The sequence below is a fragment of the Magallana gigas genome, chromosome 3 (genome assembly GCF_963853765.1).
Source record: "Magallana gigas chromosome 3, xbMagGiga1.1, whole genome shotgun sequence".
Classification (NCBI taxonomy): domain Eukaryota; kingdom Metazoa; phylum Mollusca; class Bivalvia; order Ostreida; family Ostreidae; genus Magallana; species Magallana gigas.
Genome location: NC_088855.1, coordinates 59,394,395 through 59,418,623, shown reverse-complemented (window position 1 = coordinate 59,418,623; position 24,229 = coordinate 59,394,395). Strand labels below are relative to the sequence as shown.

The 24,229-nt window shown below is 30.0% G+C and overlaps 1 protein-coding gene across 1 annotated transcript; it reads left to right on the top strand.

Moving 5' to 3' along the window:
- Positions 1-13,671: 13,671 nt before the first annotated feature.
- Positions 13,672-22,885, top strand: LOC136273414 (uncharacterized). Its single transcript, XM_066077823.1, has 5 exons — positions 13,672-13,891; positions 14,086-14,144; positions 15,215-15,367; positions 16,476-16,532; positions 22,669-22,885. Exons 1-5 carry the CDS (start codon positions 13,797-13,799, stop codon positions 22,692-22,694), a joined length of 390 nt encoding a protein of 129 aa, XP_065933895.1. The 5' UTR covers positions 13,672-13,796; the 3' UTR covers positions 22,695-22,885.
- The last annotated feature ends 1,344 nt before the right edge of the window (positions 22,886-24,229 follow it).

Here is a 24,229-nt window from a genome sequence, read left to right as displayed (position 1 = left end):
TTTTTCATCAAATATATGATTCTTAAATTGATTATCAAAATTGAATGTTGTTGTTTACAACACAATCAGGCAAATCCTACAATACTGCTTATTTGTGTCTAATAAAATTTTACGAAGTTATTTTTATGTGAATATGTTCAAATATCAAAATCAAAATATTTTCTGAAAAGTGATTATTTTATTAATTTTATCTGAATCTTTTTTGTACATTAAAACATTCAAATAAATGATGATCTTAAAGTTTGACTCTATTGATTTAAAGATATCGAATTTATTTTTCAACTTTTAATAATCATATAATTCATTGATTATTTATTTAAAATCCATTTTCATCAAATCATCAAATAGAATATGCTAATTTCTTTAACATCTCGATTCTCAGTCAACTATCATGTTAAATACAACGAGACGTCCAGAATCAAGTTTACAGCATGCATCAAAAGGCGTCGCAACAAAGATATCAACATACAGAGGTATCAATATCATCAAGAAAAAGTATTGCAACGTTGTTTTGAGATGTTTCTGTTTAAGATAAATCAACAAAATTAATCAAATATGGCACTTTTGTTTGTTAAATACAAATTTAAAGATAATTCCCAAAATCCACATTATTATTTACTAAAACGCAGGAAACTTTATTTTGTTTGTATTTTTCAATTTTTAAACCATTTATTTTGACATTTATTTGAATCTTTTTATTGTTCTTTTAATATTTAAGGTTACATTTTAATAATTGATCAAGTTCAACGACACGTTTTTTCTGAGCAAAGCTGAATTTCGTAAAAAAAAAGATTCTTGTTGAACCACACTTTTAAAACAGTTCTAAAGAAACGCACATCTTATTTTTTGAATATCATATAATGACCGTTATTTGCTATAAACTAGGGCGAAGCATTAATTTCAATGGCGCCAACAGTAAAAAAAAATGACAACGTTTGTAATTTATCTGTTGGGTACATTTTCCACATTCTTTGTCAATGGTTGCTTTCTTCTATTCTACTCGCGGTAAGTTGAAATTGGAATATTACTTACGATTTTAAGCAATTAATTAAAAGGAACACATTTGAAAGTGACCGGTTAAAATCAGGTTTCTTTTTTTTTCTTTAGAAGAGCAAATATGAATTTCAACTGTTGTTTTCTTGGTGTATGTATCAGACAATTGATATGCCCCTGTATAGATCAAGGTACGCAATAAAATCTCTATTGCAACTCATAAACAAGAATACGTAAATAGAATAACTAATTATATCTATGATGTGTCTTTTGCGTAAACATTGCATATAGAACTGTTCAATATATAGTACAATAAATTACACCATTGGCTTGATTTGTGTTTATAAAACTCGTTACATTTTCTTAACATTCTTTATATATAGTACTTAACAAAGCGCCGATACTCAATCTTTTTTTAGTTCAAGTTTTTTAATTAACTGAATGTTTATATTTCTATTGATAATGTAACAAAAGTGATCCAAGAAGACACTGAACTTTCTACTGTAAATAGAACATCTTTGTATGAACAGGTGACAGAAAACGAAGACCTGTACTCTAAAATAAGATTTTCTCAGGGTATAGAAGAAATCAGTTCTCGTGGAGCATGTAGGAACACGAATTTTTGCCCGATGCGAGAGTGCGATTATTCAGATAAACATAACCTCTACCAAATGTATATGGATCACAATGTATACGATCACATTAGATTGAAAATTATTTATTCAAAAACGGTTTCTGATAAAAATCCTGATTCAAGAAATAAGGAATTTGTGTCTCGTCGGAGCAAGCAGTCACTCAAAAAGGAACAACTAAAAAATAATGATATAAAAAATCAAAGTCTAACAATTCCTCCAAACACAACATTAGAACACAAAACGGGTATAAGTAATAAACATAAGCATGCACTGCCCAATTACAGTATGCAATTAGCAGATATCAACTTAGATGCTGAACTGGATCGTTTCACAGAAGTAAATCAAAACTCTATAATCACGGATGGTATGGTTGGCGAAACAACCGCTATACAGTTTGGCTCATTGCTTGTCAAAATCAGATATAAGTATGGATAAACAAGAGTCTTCCAAATCCACCGATCATCCTTGTTGATGGAGAAATCAGAAGGAAAGGAAGAAATCATTCCTGTATCGCAAAAGAATCGGATACTAAACAGTAAAAAAACATAAAATGTAAATCATACCAAGGGAGATACAATTTTATTATTATCAATTATGTAACTCGAACAAATATAGATATGTTGTAAAAAGCTTTAATTGAAAAACATCACATGAATTAGGTGCATTAGACACAAAACGACTTTTATTTTTTTTTTTAAATATTATATCCAAATAAAATGACCAAAGATTTCAAGCTAAGTCGACAGTGAAGAAAACATTTATAAATATTTAATACGAATAGCTTAACATATTTTTCATTCGTTTTCATTATTCTTTGAGCTATTATAATTTCGGATTACTTAAGCGAATCATGTTTTCATGCCTGGTTTTCATATATTCACTTTGTATTCACTTTCTTATCATGATAACCTATCGTTGAATTTATATTGACTTCAAATGCATATAGGATATATATATTTTTTCAAATACTTTACAACTAATATTGGATGGATAATGTTGACCTGCGCTTACGTGTCTGTAACTATGTTAATTAATAAGAAGATGTAAAATTCAAAATCTATAAGAGATTAATCGTTATAACATAATTTTGATGTATTTACACTATTAACTGTGATAAAAACACCAACAAGAGTAAAGTAATTGAACGAAGAGAATGTCATTTTGTTTAGCCTTTATTATATAGGTAATTGTATTTCATTAATTTTCTCATTTGATTCCCAGCTATTGGATTATAGAATCAACATTTTTTTATTACACATATCTAATAATAAACCAAAGTACTATATTATGTTTATGATAGTTATTGTGTGATTTGCAACATAATTCAGACGTGAAGCTTTCACATTAGATAATTAAATATCAAGTGTAACTAAAGACTATAGAATGACGTAGTGACACAAACTAATAAATTAATTCAATTCAAAACTGAGAAGGTGAAGAAAAAAATTAGTTTTTTGTACATAATTAATGATTGTCTATACAAAACATATATATAGTACATGAAACATATTTTATTATGTGGATACGTTTATGTGATCTTTTAAAGGGACTTGGACACGATTTGACTTCAAATTTTCAAATTTTATTTTTCAATGTGTATACTGATAGATATAGAAGCTATTAATGTTATGTCAAAATTTGGTAGTCAAATTTCAAGTTATAAGCAAGATACAGAGTTCATTATTCTTTGTTTTTTAAACAAAGCTCGAATGCTGTTTTTTTTTTTTTTACATATGTGTTGTATTGGTGTAAGTTTCTATTAAATGTATTTTTCTTTTGTTTATATGTTTATATAGGTATTTATGAAGATATTGAGTTAGTTTATTTTTTTTGCAAGTAATTTTGTCTAAGAATTGGTAATTCTCTACATTACATGTTTTGTAAACAACTATAAGATTCGAGCTTTGTTTACATAACAACCAATTATTACCTCTGTATCTCGCTTGTAAATTAACTTTAACATTCAATATTCTGGTCAATCATTTAAAATGCTCCAGTAAATCATTTTATACATAGAAAATAAAAATAACATTTATGATTTCAAATCGTGTCCAAGTCACTTTAAAAATCTCACACTTTGTTTACTATAATATGGTCTTTCTTCAATCTTCAATAAACTATTTAAAATAGGATTAAATGCAATACAATTCAAAATTTAGAATTACTTTTATGTAAACGAAAACAACTTTATTGAAATTTTTCGATGTCCAGGAAAAACTTATCATAGTATGTGTGTTAACTAGTGTTTTCATGAAAATCACATGTTGTGGACTTCGTTTCCTTTGAAAACTGATAAAAAGCTAATGAAACGTTACTATTTACGTTAAATTACAAATCCCCGCAAAAAAGTGACGTCAATTATCGCACCATACAAGTCTTGACGTCATATCTAAGATAGAGAATACCTGGTGCTACATCACAATGGAAATCTGAGTAATTTCACCATAGCCATAAACTCACAATAAAATCATTTGGGATAAGTACATTAATTCAGTAATCATTTTCTTTTGTCGATAAAGAAAAATATGCATTTTGATTAATGCACCATTTTGATTTAAGGAAGAAAAAAGCTATTGTACTCTCTTCCCTCCGAGAGAAAAATGTTTATAGCGAGAGTTTGTGTTCAGTTTACGATGTGATCATCTGTTCGTGCATTTAATTTATTTCGTTAATTTTGTAATAACAATCTTCAATATATCACGGAACAGTGCTATGAAAACAACACACTCCGTAAATGTATACCGTCGATCTCACTTAAACATCAATTTTGCGTTTCGGTAAAGAAATTTTTGAAAAAAAAGCGTTCGCATCTAGAAAAAGTATCTTTTATTTATAAAAGAAAATAGATCCATATTTTGTCTTAAATTAATGCTTTTATATGAAAAATACATTATATCCAATGACTCAGTTAATACTTCATGGGGTATTTTAAAAAATAACAAAATGCGTGTCAACCATCTGTTGTACATACGTAATCGAAGGATGTATTTAGAAAATGCATTGTATTTTTCTAAATAATTGAATTTCCTACCATATTTTTTTGTTAAAATGCCTAATTACTTAAATTTAACATTATTTCAAACTTACCAAAAGCAGTATTTACATTAGTGCAGTCTTTGGAAATAGCGTTTTGTGAATTTCAACTCCATAATATCTCTCTCTCTCTCTCTCTCTCTCTCTCTCTCTCTCTCTCTCTCTCTCTCTCTCTCTCTCTCTCTATTGGTTTTTTATTTCATTTTCAAAAAAGGAAATGCGCAAGTCCATTTTTTTAAATAAAAATCTGAAATGTAACAAACCTTATAAAAACAAAAACTAACCGTGATTTATATCTGGATAGATGATGGAAGTTTTTGAAGGGCGCTTGTGGATGTGTTGTATGAGGGTTGTTCGGAATTTTTTTTAGACATATACTCCAACTGCTTTCAGAAAAAGAATAAACCATTGAAGTTTTACTAAAAAGTTAACCAGGATACCTTTTATTGATGTGAAAATTAAATTAGATGACATTAATATATCATCTTTGGTAGGCTGACAAACATGTCAGTCACGATAAAAAGCAAATTGAACATATATAATTTGATTTTCTTTATTATTTATTAATGTTACACCAACATATAAAATTTGAAATTGTTAAACTTTATTATTCTCCGAGTGTCTACACGCGCCAGGTACCCCGACCACCGAATTGTTGATGTTGATGTGCCGTCATAAACAAAATATTACGTAATTTTTATCATTACTTTGTTTAATTATTTGTTAGATTATTTCATTATTTTTCTTTAATGTTTCCGCAAATTTTCACCAATATTTGTCACATAGAAAGGAAAATAATTCTGTTGTTTCAATATTTCCGAACAACTCTCGAAGTTATAATTCATTTAATAAACGTCTATCAGGAAATTGTACATGTTTCATTGATTATCCAATTAAAATGCTAAATCAAAATCTACTTATTGAATATGTGGCTTTTAACATAATTAGAGGTATACTACGAAATAAAATTCATCGTGGAATATATCAATTTTGAGATATAATTTCCTTGTAAAAAAGGTTCACAACAAGGACACATAGTCAAAACAATTTAACGCTTTCGATAGTAAATTGTTGATGCCGCCATGCTTTATTTTAATTAAGGAAAATCAGCAGTGAGTTTTCAATATGTTTTATCATACTTTCTATCTGTTGATAAAACGTTGTTGTATACATTTGCCAGCAGGATCCATCAACACCAGCACAATAAAGTAACCTTCTCATAAATCAATGGGAAAAAAACAAGAGAAAATTCAAACAGGTAAATCTCTTTCAATTGGTAGTATTAGCTAATTTTATTTTGTGATAGTATATTTTTATGTAAACATAACATATGTTTTGCTTTGGACTAGATTGACGTTATGTCATTGAAAGGACGCGTCATGAAAAGGCCGTCTTAAGCATTTTGAAGGCAGCGCAAAAAGTTAGACGGTAACATGAAGAAGGCCTACGTAACGTCTTTTTTTTTTTTTTACTGAATATGGACCCAAACGGTCTATCGTACAAAACATTTCTAAGCTATTTGATATCGACACTACTGGCTCTAAAAAGTACTGAAAGTGCCATTATTTACTTAATATAATAAATACTTATTAGTAATTATCAGAACTCTCAGCAAAAGCATCAGTAAATATCAGCCAATATCAAAACCAATAGCAACTATCAGAAACAACAGTAAAATTATCAGTAATTATCAGCAATTCTCAACAATAACAGTACAATACAAGTTAATTTAAGAAATTATCAGTAACAATGGCGTTTTCAGTACTTTTTAGAGCCAGTAGTGTATCTAAAATAATCCCCATTTGAATATTACGTAATAACGTTTAAATTTACAACAGTAGTTTTCTCCAGACGAAATATTTGCACAGACAGCGGATGAAGCGCGCATGCTGAAGCATTTGATTAATGCTGAATTCAGACAAATCTTTACGAGCAATGAAATTTTGTCATTGAATTTACCTACGCATATTTCTTGTTTGTTTGCATGCTTTAAGTTTTTGTCCTCGATAAAACAAAACACATTTGAAGAACTTCTTAACCTTCTGGAATTTTTACAATCGACTTATTTCCGTAGACAGTTTCAATATTCATAAGTAATCTTTTTTAACAGGACCTAAATTTACTAAGACTTTCGAATCAGATTAATACCATCATTTAATGATATGTTTCGTTGAATCTTTACATGTATCCAATATGAGTAAACTTTCCTTCTAGTATTTGTTTTACATAAATATATTAAATACTAAGACTTCAATCATCTGAGATATATCACTGTCAATCAATACCTGTAACTATATCCTTGAAAATGTAGTGCAAATGTGACACAGGTGTTTTAAAAACCCAAAAATGACATTGGCTTATCTTATAAAAATGTAAATGAACTACTAAAAATGTATCAGAAATTTTTTATCATTGTTTGGCTATTTACTCATATTAAAACTCATGTATATTGGATATAGAGGTGTATATTCAAAAACAATCTTAATCTGCGATATTCCGTGATTGAGTCGCACTGCGATAATATTTATCTTGACTTAAACAACATCAAAACCATACTGAAACTGAATCACTACCCCTTGATATTAAAATGGATTTATTTAAAACCAAAATTAACTAAAATACATGTTATCTGTGATGCATCACTCTACTTCACGCAAAAATAATATATCAAATTTAAATCATCGATAAGTTATATAAAATAAAATGTATAGGTATCAGTATTTAACAGGAACACGTTTTTTAATTAAATCATAAATATATCAGCATGGTATAAACCACTGATTAAGTAGATGCACTCAAAACAGAAGCTGGTATTGTTGAATTTGACGTGCATTTTTCAATGTTTAGAGTATACATGTATATGTTGTACAATATCTCTAGTGTAATAAACACAAAAACGTGATGACAATTAGAGCTTAATTGCTCGCTATTTACCCGATACACAATATTGTAGAATCCCTACAAATAAGAATAGTCTAGTTCTTATTAATAGACTAATAGGTAAATGTAAATTAAACAGACAATCACTCTCGAGACTTGGCAACACTTCAAGTGTAGTCAGTTTGTTGGTGTTTTTCCTTCATGTTTTCAACTAAATGCTCAAGAGAGTCGTTAAAAAAACTAATAGTTTGAATATTTAAAGTTACACTGTACATTGTACAGATCATCAGATTAAAATCATTGTAGTTGTAATTCATTGTTCTGATTTGATAAGGTTATTTCCGTCCGTTTATTATTGTTTCTAACTTCCTTGTCTACCTGTTATATCTGGATTTACCTCCTAAAAATTAACAATTTCTCACGATATTTGCTTTCAGAGCGTCATGAGGCTGTCGAGTTGTTTGCTACTTCTTTTTCTTTTAAAGGTCTCTGCCAAAAAATGTAACAGGTATGTTTTTTTACACTGTGGTAGCGGAAGCTTCGATACAATTCGATGACAAAACAATGAAGAATGCAATTATATTGTAAATGTCTTTATAGGATAAATAGCATATGCTGCTACAATGAACAGTTTGATAACAACACTAAAGAATGTGTTGGTATGTACAATTTTTAATATCTATCTATCTATCTATCTATCTATCTATCTATCTATCTATCTATCTATCTATCTATCTATCTATCTATCTATCTATCTATCTATCTGTCTGTCTGTCTGTCTGTCTGTCTGTCTATCTATCTATCTATCTATCTATCTATCTATCTATCTATCTATCTATCTATCTATCTATCTATCTATCTATCTATCTTTCCATATGCCCGTCTGTCTGTCTATCTATCTATCTATCTATCTATCTATCTATCTATCTATCTATCTATCTATCTATCTATCTATCTATCTATCTATCTATCTATCTATCTATCTATCTATCTATCTATCTTCGAGTATACATCTATCCATCAAAATAAAGAGTACCTAGTTTTACTTCACACTAAAATATTTTTATTTGTATCTGTAAATATGTGTATGTCTGTATTGGATCTTTATTCATCAAAGTGGTTCAAAATATAGCAAACAGTGTTGACATATGCAAATTAGAGTATTGACCATAACCATTTAATGCTAACTAGGGTAAATTATAATTACAAATTTATAACATTGTAAACAAATTAAAACCGCTAAGGTCAGTAACAATATTTTTCGAGGTGCTATTATTGCTTTTTTGCACATTTCAATTCCGGTTAAATGGCAAGAAGATACATGTTTATGATACAACTTTATATTTGAAGTTTGTAGAAATGGGAGTATGGGATGGAATTGTGAAGAACACTGTAAATCAGGATACTATGGTTATCTATGTACAACGCCATGTGAGTGTGAAACTCACCTGTGTGATATACAAACAGGTTGCCAGTCACCACAGAATGACACATGTAAGTTTTACACCAATCAAATGTAAACTTATGTAATTCTTTCTTTTTTTAGATGTCAACATGTTAAACAATTTAAAGAACAAAATCTGTTTTTAAATATGATCCAAGATCATTTAAAATATTTGAGCTTATGAAAATATCATTTTTAGCAACAATCCGAACCAGCTTTCCCACCCTGACTACTTTATCAACAATCGTCTTTAAAGGAACTGCAAGTCAGGAAGAGTACACTGATAAATATCTATTTAACACAATTTATGTGACTAATTATTGTTATAAATTATCAATAACAAATGGAAGAAAGCATTGGAGAGTCTAGAAAGGTAACTAAATGACAAAGCTGCGTCATTAAATCACCTATCAGTTACCTTTCAGCCACGTTTCAGTTGACTTAATAGAGTAAGATTTATCCTTTGAAAATATACAACTCGAAAGACGTTTTAATTCATTCAAATTTTATTTTAACTTCAGACCTTTAATTTGGTAAAAAAAAATGTAAATAATAATGTTAAATAATTGAATCAACACAAAAAAATTACTATCAAATTTAACATAAAAACAAATATCTACCAAGCTCAGTTTTATCATTAATTTGCTGCCCCTTAAAACCAAACAGCTTTATGAAGCTACTTTTGATAATACAATATACACAACTAACATGAAAAACTGGATTCTTCTTTGAATATTATGATTTATTTCTAATTGCAACATTAATATTTGCTTCATACTCCTTTCTTTACTATTTTATACGTTATGTCGCTAACATAAAAAAAGGAATAAAGAAACACATTAGAAATCGTAAAACAGGTTTTACCAAAACAGACAACAAATTCTCGTAATAATGCATGCAAATGTATTTAGTTTTCCTTTCTTTGAAAGTAATGACTTAAAAACATTATTTATTCTTAAAAGTCATTGGCGGATATTGACCATACGAAACTTTATAAATCTTATTCTTATTAATTCAAAAATGTTTTAAACTTATTTTAGCAACCACCCAAACTCGAAAGCAGCCCACTTTATCAGGAAACAATGTTCAAGAAAATACAAACGAGGGGGTTTATATTGGTAAATTTTTTTTGACAAGTTTGTAACAATGATTGCTGATAATAGGTTACTTTTAGATAAAAGAAAGCACAATTTACTATTTGTTTTTTCTGGCATCTACTTCTGTATATGCATTTTTTTTTATCATGATGAGTACAACATTGAACACTTTTGACTTCACACCATCTAAGACACAAAAAATAAAAGATTCCTTAAGAGTTGCAAACTCTAACAAATTCTGCTGATAAATGTTGTACCCTTGGACATTCCCATAATAAGTGATATATTGTTTCCTCAGCATCTTCACAAAAGGTACATAGATTAGTATTCATGTTACCAATAGTATTCATGTTACCAATTTTATTCATAAAACTGTTTTTAGTTAATATATAATGGTTTATTCTGTACTCCAACCATTAAAATTTAAAGTCTGAGGTACTAGTAAAAGGTAAATGAAATATTGAAACCCATTGTTTTTCTGTATAAACAAAATGTCTACTCCATTTTTCCTTTCCCACGGGTGTTACATTTGTCTGATTTAATATATCATACATTGGTTTTGAACCTTTTTTTGTTAATGAGTTTTAATATTAAATGGTATAAAAGGTTTAAAAACTTCATTTCTAATGAAGTTGTATTTCTTTAGATCTGAAAGTACAGCTTGTCTTACTCCCATATATGTTAAATAATTCATCTGAATATTAAATTTTCTTTCTAACATTTCAAAATCTAAAAAGTTTTCATTTTCATCAAAAAAGTCAATTACACATCTTACTCCTTTAACATGCCATGATTTATAAAAAAAAAAAAAGACTGATTTCCTATCTTAAATGTATTATTGTTCCACAATGGATGGCAACAATAATCATACCAAGATTTTACATTTGAGTTATCTTAGATTTCTTTAAAAGCTACGGTAACTTCCTTCCAAAAATCATTTCTTAACATTTCCTGCATTTGCAAAATATAATCTGAACCTGTATTTAATAGCTTTTCTATATTAACAGAATTCTCCAGCAGTGTTTTCCATTTTGAATTATTATTCTTAATTAATCTCCTAATTCAAGTATACGTTAAGCCTTTGATATAGTAATTTTTATGAACCATCCTTAACCCACCATGTTCATACTTCTGAGTACATACTTGTCTTTTAATTTTATCACATTTTGAATTCTAAATAAAATTGGATAGAATATTTTTTAATTCTTTGAATGTTTTACTCTTAGGGTTTGGTAAGGCTGTAAATAAGTGGTCTAATTGTGAAATTAAAAGAGACTTAACCAGTGTTATCCTTCCAATTGGAGTCAAGTGTCGTTTGCTTCATTGTTCTATTACAGATTTTATCCTAACAAGTTTCTCGTCATAATTAAGTTTTATAATTTTATCTAAATCTACATCATAATATATACCCAAAAGTTTGAATTGAGTTGTCAATTGAAAATTTATTTCTGAACGGAATTTTTCATCAGAAAATGTCTCACTTCCTATCCACACAATCTGAGTTTTTTTCTTGGTTTATTTTAAGACCAGATAATTTATAATAGTCATCTATTTCTTTCATGGTTGCCCTTAATGATTTTTCAGATCCATCAAGGATTAATGATGTATCATCTGCATATTTTGATATTAAATATTGGGTGTTATTAGTTTTGATTCCTGTAATATCTTCATTATTTTTAATTTTAATTGACAATATTTCTGCACATAATAAAAAAATGTAAGGTGATATTGGATCACCTTGTCTACAGCCTCGCTCAAGTTTTAAAAAAGTGTGATAAAATGCCTGCCTGGGACACAGAGGACATAGCATTACATTGAAAAGTTTTAATCCAGTTACAGCTAAATGGGCCAAAATTGAAATAATTGAGTGTATTTTGTATAAATTCCCAAGCTACAGAATCGAAACCTTTCTCAAAATCAATCATAACTAATACCCCTGGAATTTGATTATTTTTTGTATAGTTCATCAGATCATAAATCAATATCTTATTTTCCCCTATATATCTTCCAGAGATGAAGCCAGTTTGGTCATTACTGATAACTTTATATAGAACAGTTATTATCCTGCTTGCTATACATCATGACCCAATTTTGTATAACATTGAACAATGAGATAGGTCTCCAACTACCAAGGGAGAATTTAGTCTTTCTCTCCTTTGGTATACAAGTTATAATTCCTTGTTTCTGAGTAGATGATAACTCTCCTACTTTATATCCATGATTTAAAGATCTAACAACAAAGGAGCCTATTTTATTCCAAAACAGTTTTAAAAACTCAACTGTAAACCAATCACTGCCTGCACTTTTAATGTTTGACATACTATTTAATACTAAATAAACGTCCTTATGTGATATATATCCTTCGATTGAGGGTTCAATTTTTGTTCATTGTCAGATAATTTAGGAACAAAATATTCTTTTAGAATGTCACGGTAGTGAAATATCTGTACTTTCTGCATTCATCAAATTATTTGCATATAGGTTTTTATGAAATTTTTCAAGTTCATTTAAAATACCCTTTTGTTTAACTAAACAGCTTAAGTTTAATTCGTATTTGTTCATCATTTTCTGATAGTATTATCTTTGGAATAATTTTACTAGAAAGGTGACGATTTTCTTAATTTTGAAAATAGTTGGTTTTTCTCCCTCATTTTTCCATTTAAAGCATGAACGCACCAAACTACTCATAACCATATAGTTTCTTATATTTTCTGATTCCTTTTTCTTTCCATTTTTTTTTATCTACATAGTTTTCATACTCCTTTTCCAATTCCAAAAGCTCTTTTAGGTACTCCTTTTCCTTTTTTTTGTCCTTGCTTTTTTAAATAGCTTGCATATGAGATAGTTTTAGATCTAATTTCCATCAACAGTGTCTCCAGAAAAAGCTGGTCGTTAATTGTAAATTGATTTTCCTAATCTGGATTATCCAGAATAGACTCTTTTTTAAATTTGTACACTGGAACTGCATATTGCACTTAAATTTGATTAATATGACAGTTAATACTTTGAACATACTCTAAATCTTTTAAAAGGGAGTTGTTAAATTTCCACAGGCCACTACCATGATTAAAATCTTTTAACTTTAAAGAGATAAAAACAGAAGAATGATCTGATCTATAACTTATCATCGTTTCTCTTTTTTTAACTTCTTTTTTAAGTGAATGTGAAATAAGAAAATAGTCTAGACGTGCTAGAGGTGTAGGTTTTCTCCAAGTATACCTCTTGTCATATGGAGGAAATTCTCTATTATGTCTACTAAACTGTAAGACATCATATGCTCTAAAACTATTTCCCTCGCTTTCGGATTATTAACATGTGAATAATTATAATTATCTTGACTTGCATCTTATACCAAATTAATGTCTCCAACAATACTCATCTGATCATTTTGAAGTTTGTTAACAATTTTGCTCAAATTCTGGTAAAATTCCTGAGTATCCTGATTAGGTCCATACAAACATAGTAAGCTTAACTGTCCATTCTCTATTGAAATACTTAGTGCTAATTTTCTGATCCTGATCTTATTTAGTCGCTTTTGCAGAAGATATAATGGTTCAGGTTAAGGACTGCAATTCGATTTTCCGTGTTTTAGTTGTAATTGAAGTATATACAATTGCGTCTTTTTGTAACTCGTGAATTCCTGTCCCGTCATTATGATTTGGTTTTGAAATTAACTTCCTTGTTTCGAACAGCTATTAAAGAAACGTTTACAAAATGACAATCTATAGCAGAGGTATTATGTCTTATTTGATGATGGCAATTGTTATCACTGAAATACTTTCGTCAATATCTGCAAAAGAATGTAACAGGTAAGTTTTAGTTTATTCTCTTGTAATATTAACATAAAGATTATTCTAATCCAATATATAGATAGTAAATAAAAAATAATAAACGAATTTTATTGTTGATCAATAAGTTATAATTTCCTTCCTTTCACACAAAGAATTTAAATTTGTGATCTTTTTGATAATTTGCAAAGACATTACATCTTCCAAAATTCAAGGTTTAATGGAACTTGCTGCTACAATGAATATTTCGACAATACCACTGGGAAATGTTTAAGTATGTTTTGGATTATCTATCTATCTATCTATCTATCTATCTATCTATCTATCTATCTATCTATCTATCTATCTATCTATCTATCTATCTATCTATCTATCGTTAAAAAACTTCCGTTTTATTCCGATATCTGTTGATTTTTCAATTAGAAAATAAGGCAGTATTTACGAAATATGCCGTGCGTGCATGATAAAACAAGCCATGCTATAAACAAGGAAGTATGTCACATCAAACTCCTCAACCTGGAACAATTCTTTGACTCATTGCAAAAGATATGACAATTCAAGCTGCATAAAATTTTTATATATTTATACATTCTAATAATATCAAATATTTTATTTAATGAAATCAACCGATTCTTTACGCAATATTTGGTGCTGAAGTTGTTCAGATACATTAATTAAATACTAAATATCTTCTGCAGAATTGTTAACTGATAGTTTATCGATTCATAAAAAGTGTACTTAAATGCAAGATATATTTTATTAGAATTTTGAAGAAGCAAATATGTTTCGTGATGTAACCTGATTGTTAAACAAAATGTAAAAATAATTAAGCCTAATTGTACCGCAAATTATTAAAATAGACGCACGTGACTAAATAGAGATTTCCATTTATTAAAATTAGAAAATGAAAAAATTACCCAATCACGTCGAACTTTTATGTGATAACTCTCATGGAGAAAACTAGAACACCACAAACACTTAAAATGTTTAGGATTGATTTTTATCAAAACATTCTTTGCGATGCGGTTGACTATTTAGGTCTGCTTAAGATAATTCCTCCAGGATGCACAACGGTATACTGGTCACCTTTTTTTTTTTTTTTTAGAAAAAGCCGACATAACAACTTCTTTTCACCCATAAGTAAATGTTATGCCACTATTTTTACATTAGAAATGTTTAAATTACGACAAGCCAGGACTTTAAGTTGGACAAAGTATTTCTTTAATAGTTGTTAATATAATGTCAATTTTAAATACAATGATTATTCAACTAGACTTTGAAATAACTGAAATATTTGTCACCGAAATTACCCACAACTTCATAATCTCACACGATATATTTTAGTATGTAGACATGGACATTTTGGAAAGGGCTGTAATTTATCTTGTGAAAGAGGATACTATGGTTATCTCTGTTCGAAGTCATGTGAGTGTGAGGTTCACCTGTGTGATACAGAGACTGGTTGTCGGACAAGGCAAACGGAGAAAACTTTCCCCGGTAAGCAAACCATCAATCAGATATGAGGATTAGTTGCAGTCTCCCTTTTAATAAATCATTTTGAAAAATAAATACTAACAGGAATTGTGAATTGCAAAATACACAAATGAACCCTGTTTATACTGTTACATTTATAAAAAAAAATCTTAATGAAAATTATCAGAAAAAATCAGAGGAAAATATTTTATTCTTAATTTCTGTGATACTGTGGTTTCACCAATATTCGTTGAATACCAATTTTTAAGGATCTCGTTGTTAGGTCGGTCCATAAAATTTATTGTTCATTGAAGTGCAATCTCTGATAACATTTTATATTGACAGGATCATCGGCCACGAATTTACGATCCTTGAAACTGTTATTTTCACTTTATCCACGAAAATTCATACCCTTGAATATTGATGAAATTACAGTAATTTGTGTATGTTTTGTTCTCAATATTTCTGGGTACAAAGCTAAAAAATACAGTCACTGTAATGAAACTGTTTATCATTCTCCCATAAATGCCTTTTTTTAACTACGGTATTTGAGTTAAGACGAAAAACTTCTGACCAGATCCTAATATTCTTCTCCAGAAATATATGAAAAAGAATATAAATGAAAAAGTGTCCTTAAATGACTGTATCTTTTACAAGGTTGCGATAATTAGTTGGAATGCCAATTTTGATGCGTTAGAATAATCTATTAACAACATATTTATAGTTACTGTGGTTTCATCAATATTCGTTGAATACCAATTTTCGTGGATTTCGTTGTTCAGTTGATCCACGAAATTTAATGTTCATTGAAGTGCAATTTCTATTAAGATGTTGTATTGATAGGGTCATTGGCCTCGAATTTACGTATCCTTGAAACTGTGATTTTCACTTTATCCACGAAAATTGATACCCTTGAATATTAATGAAACCACAGTATATACGTTTGTAAAAACATTGTAAAGCTGTAAAGGTATTTGCTTTTAATATAGTAGTATTTTTTCATACACTATTTTAATGTATCTTATGCATGTTTGAAAGAAAAGTCCCCATTAAGTATACAATGTTTTTTATTCGTTTTTTTTTTCAATAACGAATCGAATCTTAAATTTGTGCCTGTAATTCCAATCTATAGAAGACGAGGTTTTCTTCATTTTTGACGTCAACACATTTTTGATGTTTGGTTTGAGAGGTGAGTGCATATTATTTGTAAATAGGATAAAGTTCACTTCCTAAACACCAGAAACTTAATAGGAATTATGTGGATGATTTCTCATTTGACTTGATAATGCAATGAAGAATGTGTAGGCTTTAATCTGATATAAATTATTGAAACATATTCTTTTCATTTACGGACTTTTCCGTTTTTCCCCCGATTACGGCAAAGAGCACACGACGGGTGTGACCGTTCAGAAGCGGATTCTCACATCTTCTAGGGACATGATTCTACCTATAACTTAGAGGTCCGTGTTGCTCTGCTTTAAATTTGTATTTCGTTTTATTGATTATTGAGATTGTTGACACTTTTATTACACGCGCGCAGGCACACCCACCCAACTGCAACTACCATCACTCATATACATGTACATATAATACATATAGCAAGCAGAAAGCAGAAAAGAAAATAACTCACAGAAATGTCTTACAGCTAGTATATCTACCATACGAACAAGTTCGACGCCAAATATTTGCGCTGATTTAAACAACACATGTTGACAAGAGCATCCACAATTATAAAAGCCTTAAACCGAACTTTGGTCTGCGGTTTTAGAAATTTGCACCTTTGAACACATATAAGTAAGTATAGCTCACGCGCGTATAAATGAAAAAATGACAGTAACAAACTGCCAACCATCTCAAAAATCCATAAAACGAAATACAAATTCAGTGCAAAGCAACACGGACCTCCAAATAGGTAAAGGTAGGTTCAGGTGCCTATATAAAATAGGTAAAACATACATTTGTAAAACGTTATATTGATGGTCGCTAAAAAGTAATTTTTGATGATCTTAAAATTACTGATAACTGAGAAAGTAAGCTTTTATGTTGTTAAAATTGTCTCTTAAAATCAGTATTGAAGACGAGCAGGGATAGGACATAGTGATCTTGAACTACCGTCCCTTCAACTTTGTAAAAAAAAATAGTTCTGTTGATACTGTCGTATTTTTTCCCTGTAGTTTCATAAGTGGACAATCCATCAGAATTATAAATTCAATGATTTGCTTGAACTTCATGTATTGCAGTTTTTGTGCATATTGGTTTTCAGAATTAAAATAAGGAAGATATATTTAAACAGATGTAATTAAGTTCCTGATTTACAAATACTTTTTTTTTTATAATTTATTTCTTTTTCAAGGAACATACATACAGAACAGACATTCAGTCACACACACACATACACATACACACCCACACTTATGAAAAAACACATAAATGAAATTTTATGCTCCATAAAATGTTTTATATACAAACTTTCTTCGCTAATTACCTATTTAATTTTTCAAATCTTCCGATTTCTGGGTATTGTTTCTATTATCTTCAAGTTCATTTTGATCGGGATCGAACTCTCAAAATCTAAAGCCTTTGCCGCTCTAATTAGTTTATTTAAATACGAGGTGAAAAATTAACGCATGCAGTGAAATAAGAAAGTAAGTCTACTGATATCTTCAATTAACATGGCAGGGGTGGATCCCGAATCAACAAAAACACACGTCTGTCTCCTCGGACACGCATACATCAGAAGGCTGGCATAATTTATGACCGTTAACTCGAATTTGCAAAACCTAAATCTAGACGATGACCGGTATAATATATCGGTTTGTGCCAGAGGAGGTTTACGAACATACGACCTGCATCGAATGATAAGGGACGTTACAGAGACTCCCAGTATGTTTTTTATACAAATAGGTGGCAATGACATTGGTTTTATACCAAATAAGCAAATTGTAACCAACATTTAGTTCTGTTGATACTGTCGTATTTTTCCCTGTAGTTTTATAAGTGGACAATCCATCAGAATTATAAATTCAATGATTTGCTTGAACTTACTCATTTGTTTAACATGTGTTTCATGTATTGCAGTTTTTGTGCATACTGGTTTTCAAAATTAGAATAAGGAAGATATATTTAAACAGAGGTTATTAAGTTCCTGATTTACAAATACTTTTTTTTTAAATAATTTATTTCTTTTTCAAGGAACAGACATACAGAACAGACATTCAGTCACACACACATACACACCCACACTTATGAAAAAACACATTAATGTATTATTTAGTGGTTACTTGCCTACATGAAAAGAAAAAAAGAAAGTGACAAGAGAAATAGAAAAAATAGTCATAATGAAAATAAATTAGATGTCAGCATCAAAGATACCTTTCCAACTATTCCAAAAATTTTAAAAATATTGTAATTTATAAGTTTGTATTGCAGCATATCTTTTAATATTGTAATTTAGTTTTAAATAACAAAGGAAACCAATTAAGCATGGAATCTTATTTGACATAAGACAACACAATATATATTGTTTCATATAAAGAATTATAAAATTAATGACTTTGTTATGAAACGACAATGGAAGTTGTCCAAGTATGATTTTAAACATATTAAATCCGACTCTTTCAGATGTCTTTCTGTAAATGTATAAACTAAGTTCACCTCACAGGGTATTTATTTTTTCACAAGAAATAAAAACATGTAAATTATCAAAACCGATTTGGTTGGACTTTTCCTATAGCGTCACAATTATTTCTGTCAGCTACGTCATGCATAAACTATACACGCTGCCGTTGTGAAAACTATATGATTGGTTAACTCCTATTTTTAGGCGGAGTTATCAGTATACGCTTATGCAATGCCAGAGCTGAAGGATTTCTCAGAGCAGTTTATTTCCCCCCAATATTATTCATTCAAAATCGACTATCCCCTATGTTTAAATTCTGTGCAAAACTCTCTCTCTCTCTCTCTCTCTCTCTCTCTCTCTCTCTCTCTCTCTCTCTCTCTCTCTCTCTCTCTCTGTAAACGGGCGTTAAACCATAGCCTCAAGCTACGGTCCAGAGTTCGGCGTTATAAAAATATAATATTTAAAAGTTGCATGTGCTAAGCCTTCATTTCATATAAATACCGTAAATGTATAATGCACATGTATTACCTACTAACTTGCCAGTCAAAGTGATAGGTATGAATTCCTCGATTTCTACACTTTTCGATCGGCAATCGACAGTCAATAAAAGAATTGAACGATGGTGTGAAAGAACGAGACGGAAGTGGAGAGTGCAAGGGGGTTTGTACATACATGTGCGTCTTCATTAGGCAAGTGTCCGATTCGTTTCTCTTCTTTTGCCCTATCACTTACGGTGTAAATATATATACTAAAATATCCACAAACCATTTACTGCAGATTTCTTTATTTTACCTGTCTCTGAACCCCCGATCACCAGCTCCATACATGAACACTGGTTTGTTTACATACATAAAAAATACAGTTCTTGATCCGCTTTCCGAGAACGGTTAAAGGTTGTTTAATAGGAGAAAGTTTGGGGCAAGTAAAATACAACTTTTAACAGTAGTAAACTAAATGAAGAATTATTTAAATGGATTATTTGCACAAAATGTGGTATGGTATGATGTAAATATTTTTCAAAAATAGTGTTATTTTTATACGCGGCAAATTGCTATAAAGTTGTTTTGTTTATGTAAGTATTGTATGCACTGTAGCTTTATATTTTCTAACCCAAAATTTATACACAGAGCTACAGCTATATATGTTATGTACCGTATGTATTGTTTTATCACACGTGTACACTTTCGAAAAATAGCCCAATTTCGACAGTCACGAGTACCCATGTGAATTTTTCATTCTCCGATATGTTGTTGTTCTGTCTGCGCATAAATTAGTCTTAGTTAACCAGCAGCCAATCAGCGGTAAGCTGAATCCACCAATAAAAAAAGTGTGGTTAAGGTGCGGGTATTGTCTATGTATGACGTAGCTGAAAGAGTTGAACGCGACGCGATCGGAAAAGTCCAACCAAATCGGTTTTAGTAATAATAGTTTCAACATTACTTTTACAGAATCCACATCTGTAAGTAGTTTTGACATTAATTTGTTTAAGGTAGAAGCCAACTGGAAAAAATTTGTGTAACATTCTAAATTGTAGCCATTGTACAGATGAATCTTTGCAAGTTTTAAAACAAATCTTAAAAATGTCACATACAGTAAGATCTTCAACATTAAATCCGTTAGATCTGTTTTCCATTTGGTTACAGCAATCGAAACAACAACATTTTCATTCAAAACATTATAAATAATTTTTGTACACTTTTAATGGGGTATAACTGTTTGGAAAAAAAATGGTATACATGGATTAGGATTTCTTTTAACAGAAGTCCTGTCAATATTAAACATTTTGAAAAACTTAAAAATCGCTGTTTTTACACTATTATATTGCATTGTACATATAACCTTGAGACTGCAGTTACATTTAAATTCCTCAATATCTAAAAAATTTCAATTTTCATCATAAAAATCCTGTATAACCTTTACACCGGTCTTGTACCAGGCTTTAATGAAAACATATTTATTTGCTATGTGAATGTTCGAGTTGTACCACACTGGAGTATTTAAAAAAAATATCTTACCTTTGGGTGATTCTTATAGGTAGTAATAAAACATAACCAAGAATTTATTACATCTTTCCAAAATCATTGTGTACCTTGTGTAAGCATTCAATTACAAAACTAACACCAAAATCAAACAATTTCAAGACCAGGTATGTTTTTGAACTCAGTATAAGATAACAGATCATATATAAATCTAGTATTCTCTCCAATGTACCTTCCCTTGATAATCCAGACTGTGTATCAGATATCAGATAATCCAAAACTTTCCTGATTCTGAAACTAACACACCCTGAAATAATCTGATACAAAACATTCAAAAGAGTGATTGGTCGCCAGTTTTTTAAAAACTGTCTAGGTTAATCACCTTTAGGCAAACATGAAATAATTCCAAGTCTCTGTGAGATGGGGGATTCCTTCTTCAGAAATATACAGTTAATGGCTCGTACAACATTTTTAATATCTTTCCAATTTTTTTTTTTAAATTCAGCAGTGTACCCATCACTTCCAGGGGATTTGTTGTTCTTCATATGTTTTTATGACATTCAATATCTCTTTTTCTAAGACAGCCTCTTCTAAATTATTTGACAACTCCTTTTCTAGCTTAGATGAATTGTAATTAGAAATAATATTATCTAAATAAGTCTTTCCAGAATTTGTATCCACACTTGCATATAATTTTTCATAGTACTTCTTTACATAATCTAGTATTTTTCCTTATTCATATAGCATTCCAATATGCTCAGCTTCAATTTTTGTTATTGTTATGTTTAAATAATTTCTAGATTCCAAATTGCAAAAATATTTTGAAGGTTTTTCGCCTTCCTCCAACCATTGGGCACGAGACCTAACCATATGCCCAAGTAACTTTTCCTTGCGTAGTTTTTCCAAAGCACTTTTTTTCATCCAAACTATTAATATCAACAGTAGAATTTGATTCAATATACTCTATCTCCTGAATAAGCAATTCTTCAGTGTTGTTTCAGACCTTTTTTCTATATGTTGAATAAGAAATAGTTGCCCCCCTTATTTCCATCATTAACACCTCAAAAAAAGACTTTCGTCAATACCACTTTTACATTGAAAATTACAACTCTTTACATTGTCTAGATATTGGTTATTGACTGACGGAATAATTTCTTTAACTTTTACCACATATTCTTTGTCCGACAAAAGAGTATTATTAAACTTCCAAAGCCCACATCCTTTGGTGAAAGGATTAAATTTTAACTCAAGCAAAACAATGGAGTTATGAGACCTGTTACTCGGTTTAATAGAGCAGTTTTCAACTAAATTTGACAGACTATTAGAAATAAGAAAAATATCAAGACGGCCTTGTTTCAATGGATTTTTCTTGCGCCAAGTGTAGACTTTTTTTTATCTGGATTCAGATTTACAAATACTTAACATTAATATAAAGGTATTGTACCTATAAAAAAAACAAAAACAAAAAAAGATAGATCTTGTACCAAAAAGAGCCCTCATTTCATTGTAATAATTTTTCATGCACATGCGTGTGCACTCACACTTCAACTCAACCACCATCCCTCGCAAAAATACAATGGATAATAAGCAAACCCATCATAAATATAAAAAAGTCATAAGTATAAACTGTACATATATTTTATTATGACAACAAAATGAGAATGACGACTATAGAAAGGACACCATTAACCATTAAACTTATGATATTCATTTGTTTCAATGTATAGTATGTGAACCCGGGGTGGAGGGATAAAATTAATTGGAAGAAATCGTGTATAACAAGTTACTGTACATGTGGGGATCACTCTCAAGACAGTGACCCAGTGTTCGGCTGTCCAAAAACAGGCCCCAAAGTGGAAACAACGCAAGAAAAAGCTACAGAGGAAAATGTATTTTTGTAATCTATTTTTATATAATATCGAAGATACATATGATGTATTTTTTGTACCAAATATATAGATAAATAAACATTTAAATGTTTAAAAATGTTTATAAGAAAAATGTAAAGGGACATTCAGTTTTTAAATTTTAACAGATCAAAATAGAATAAAAAATTGAGAACTTCAGAAGCAACAAAAACTACCGGTATGCATGTTACAGTAACTGAATACAGGTATGATTGATCTAGTTATACATTCTCTCTATTTTTACTGTGTACCGTCTGACTCTGCATATGAATCACAATTGGTACGCAGCATTACCTTCTATATGCTGTAAACACATTTCATAGCAGGAAAACATATACAGAAAAGTTTGTTATTTCATCAGTGGAGAAGGAAATGTAACCAAAATTGAAACACGTCTCTTTAAAAAATATACAATATAATTATGTTTGATTGAGAAAACATGCTTAAAAAGTACATGAGCAAACTTTGTATTAAATATACACATAATAATTAGTTAGATGAATGTAACATAAGCACAAAAACACAATGTAAGCGAGAGAGAGAGAGAGAGAGAGAGAGAGAGAGAGAGAGAGAGAGAGAGAGAGAGAGAGAGAGAGAGAGAGAGAGAGAGCAAATCTGTTTTTGAAACGCAGTTTGCAGTTCGCTATTCGCAATTCAAAAGTGAACTGAAATGATTACTTCACCATATGTTCAGGGTTGTAATGGTATACCATATACCATAGTAGATGACCCTGGAAATTTCAGACCCCAACTATGAATTCTAAATGTTGAATTGCGAGCTGCGTTTTAGAACGTAGTTCACTTTTCAATTGCAAATAAGCCCGAATCTTAAAAAGAAGAGATATCTACTTCACGATATTTTCAGGGTGGTAATTGTATACCACCAGAAGATGGCCCTGAATACTTCAGGCCCCAAATATGAATTTTAAGTTTTGAATTGCAAACTGCGTTCTAGAACGCATTTCACTTTTCAATTGCAAATAAGCCCGAATCTCAAAAAGGAGAGATGAAAACTTCACCATATTTTCGGGGTGGTAATGGTATACCACCAGTTGATGACCATGAAAATTTTAGGTCCAAAATATGAATTTTAAATATTGAAGCGTTCTAGAACGCAGTTCACTTTTCAATTGCAAATAAGTCCGAATCTCAAAAAGTAGAGATGAAAACTTCACCACTTTTTCAGGGTGATAATGCATTACCACCAGTAGATGACCCTGAAAATTTCAGGTCCAAAATTTGAATTCTAAATTTTGAATTGCGTAAGCTTTTCAATTGCAAATAGGCCCGAATCTCAAAAAGAAGAGATGACCACTTCACTATATATTCAGGGTAATAATGGTATACCACCAGTAGATGACCCTGAACATTTTAGGCCCCA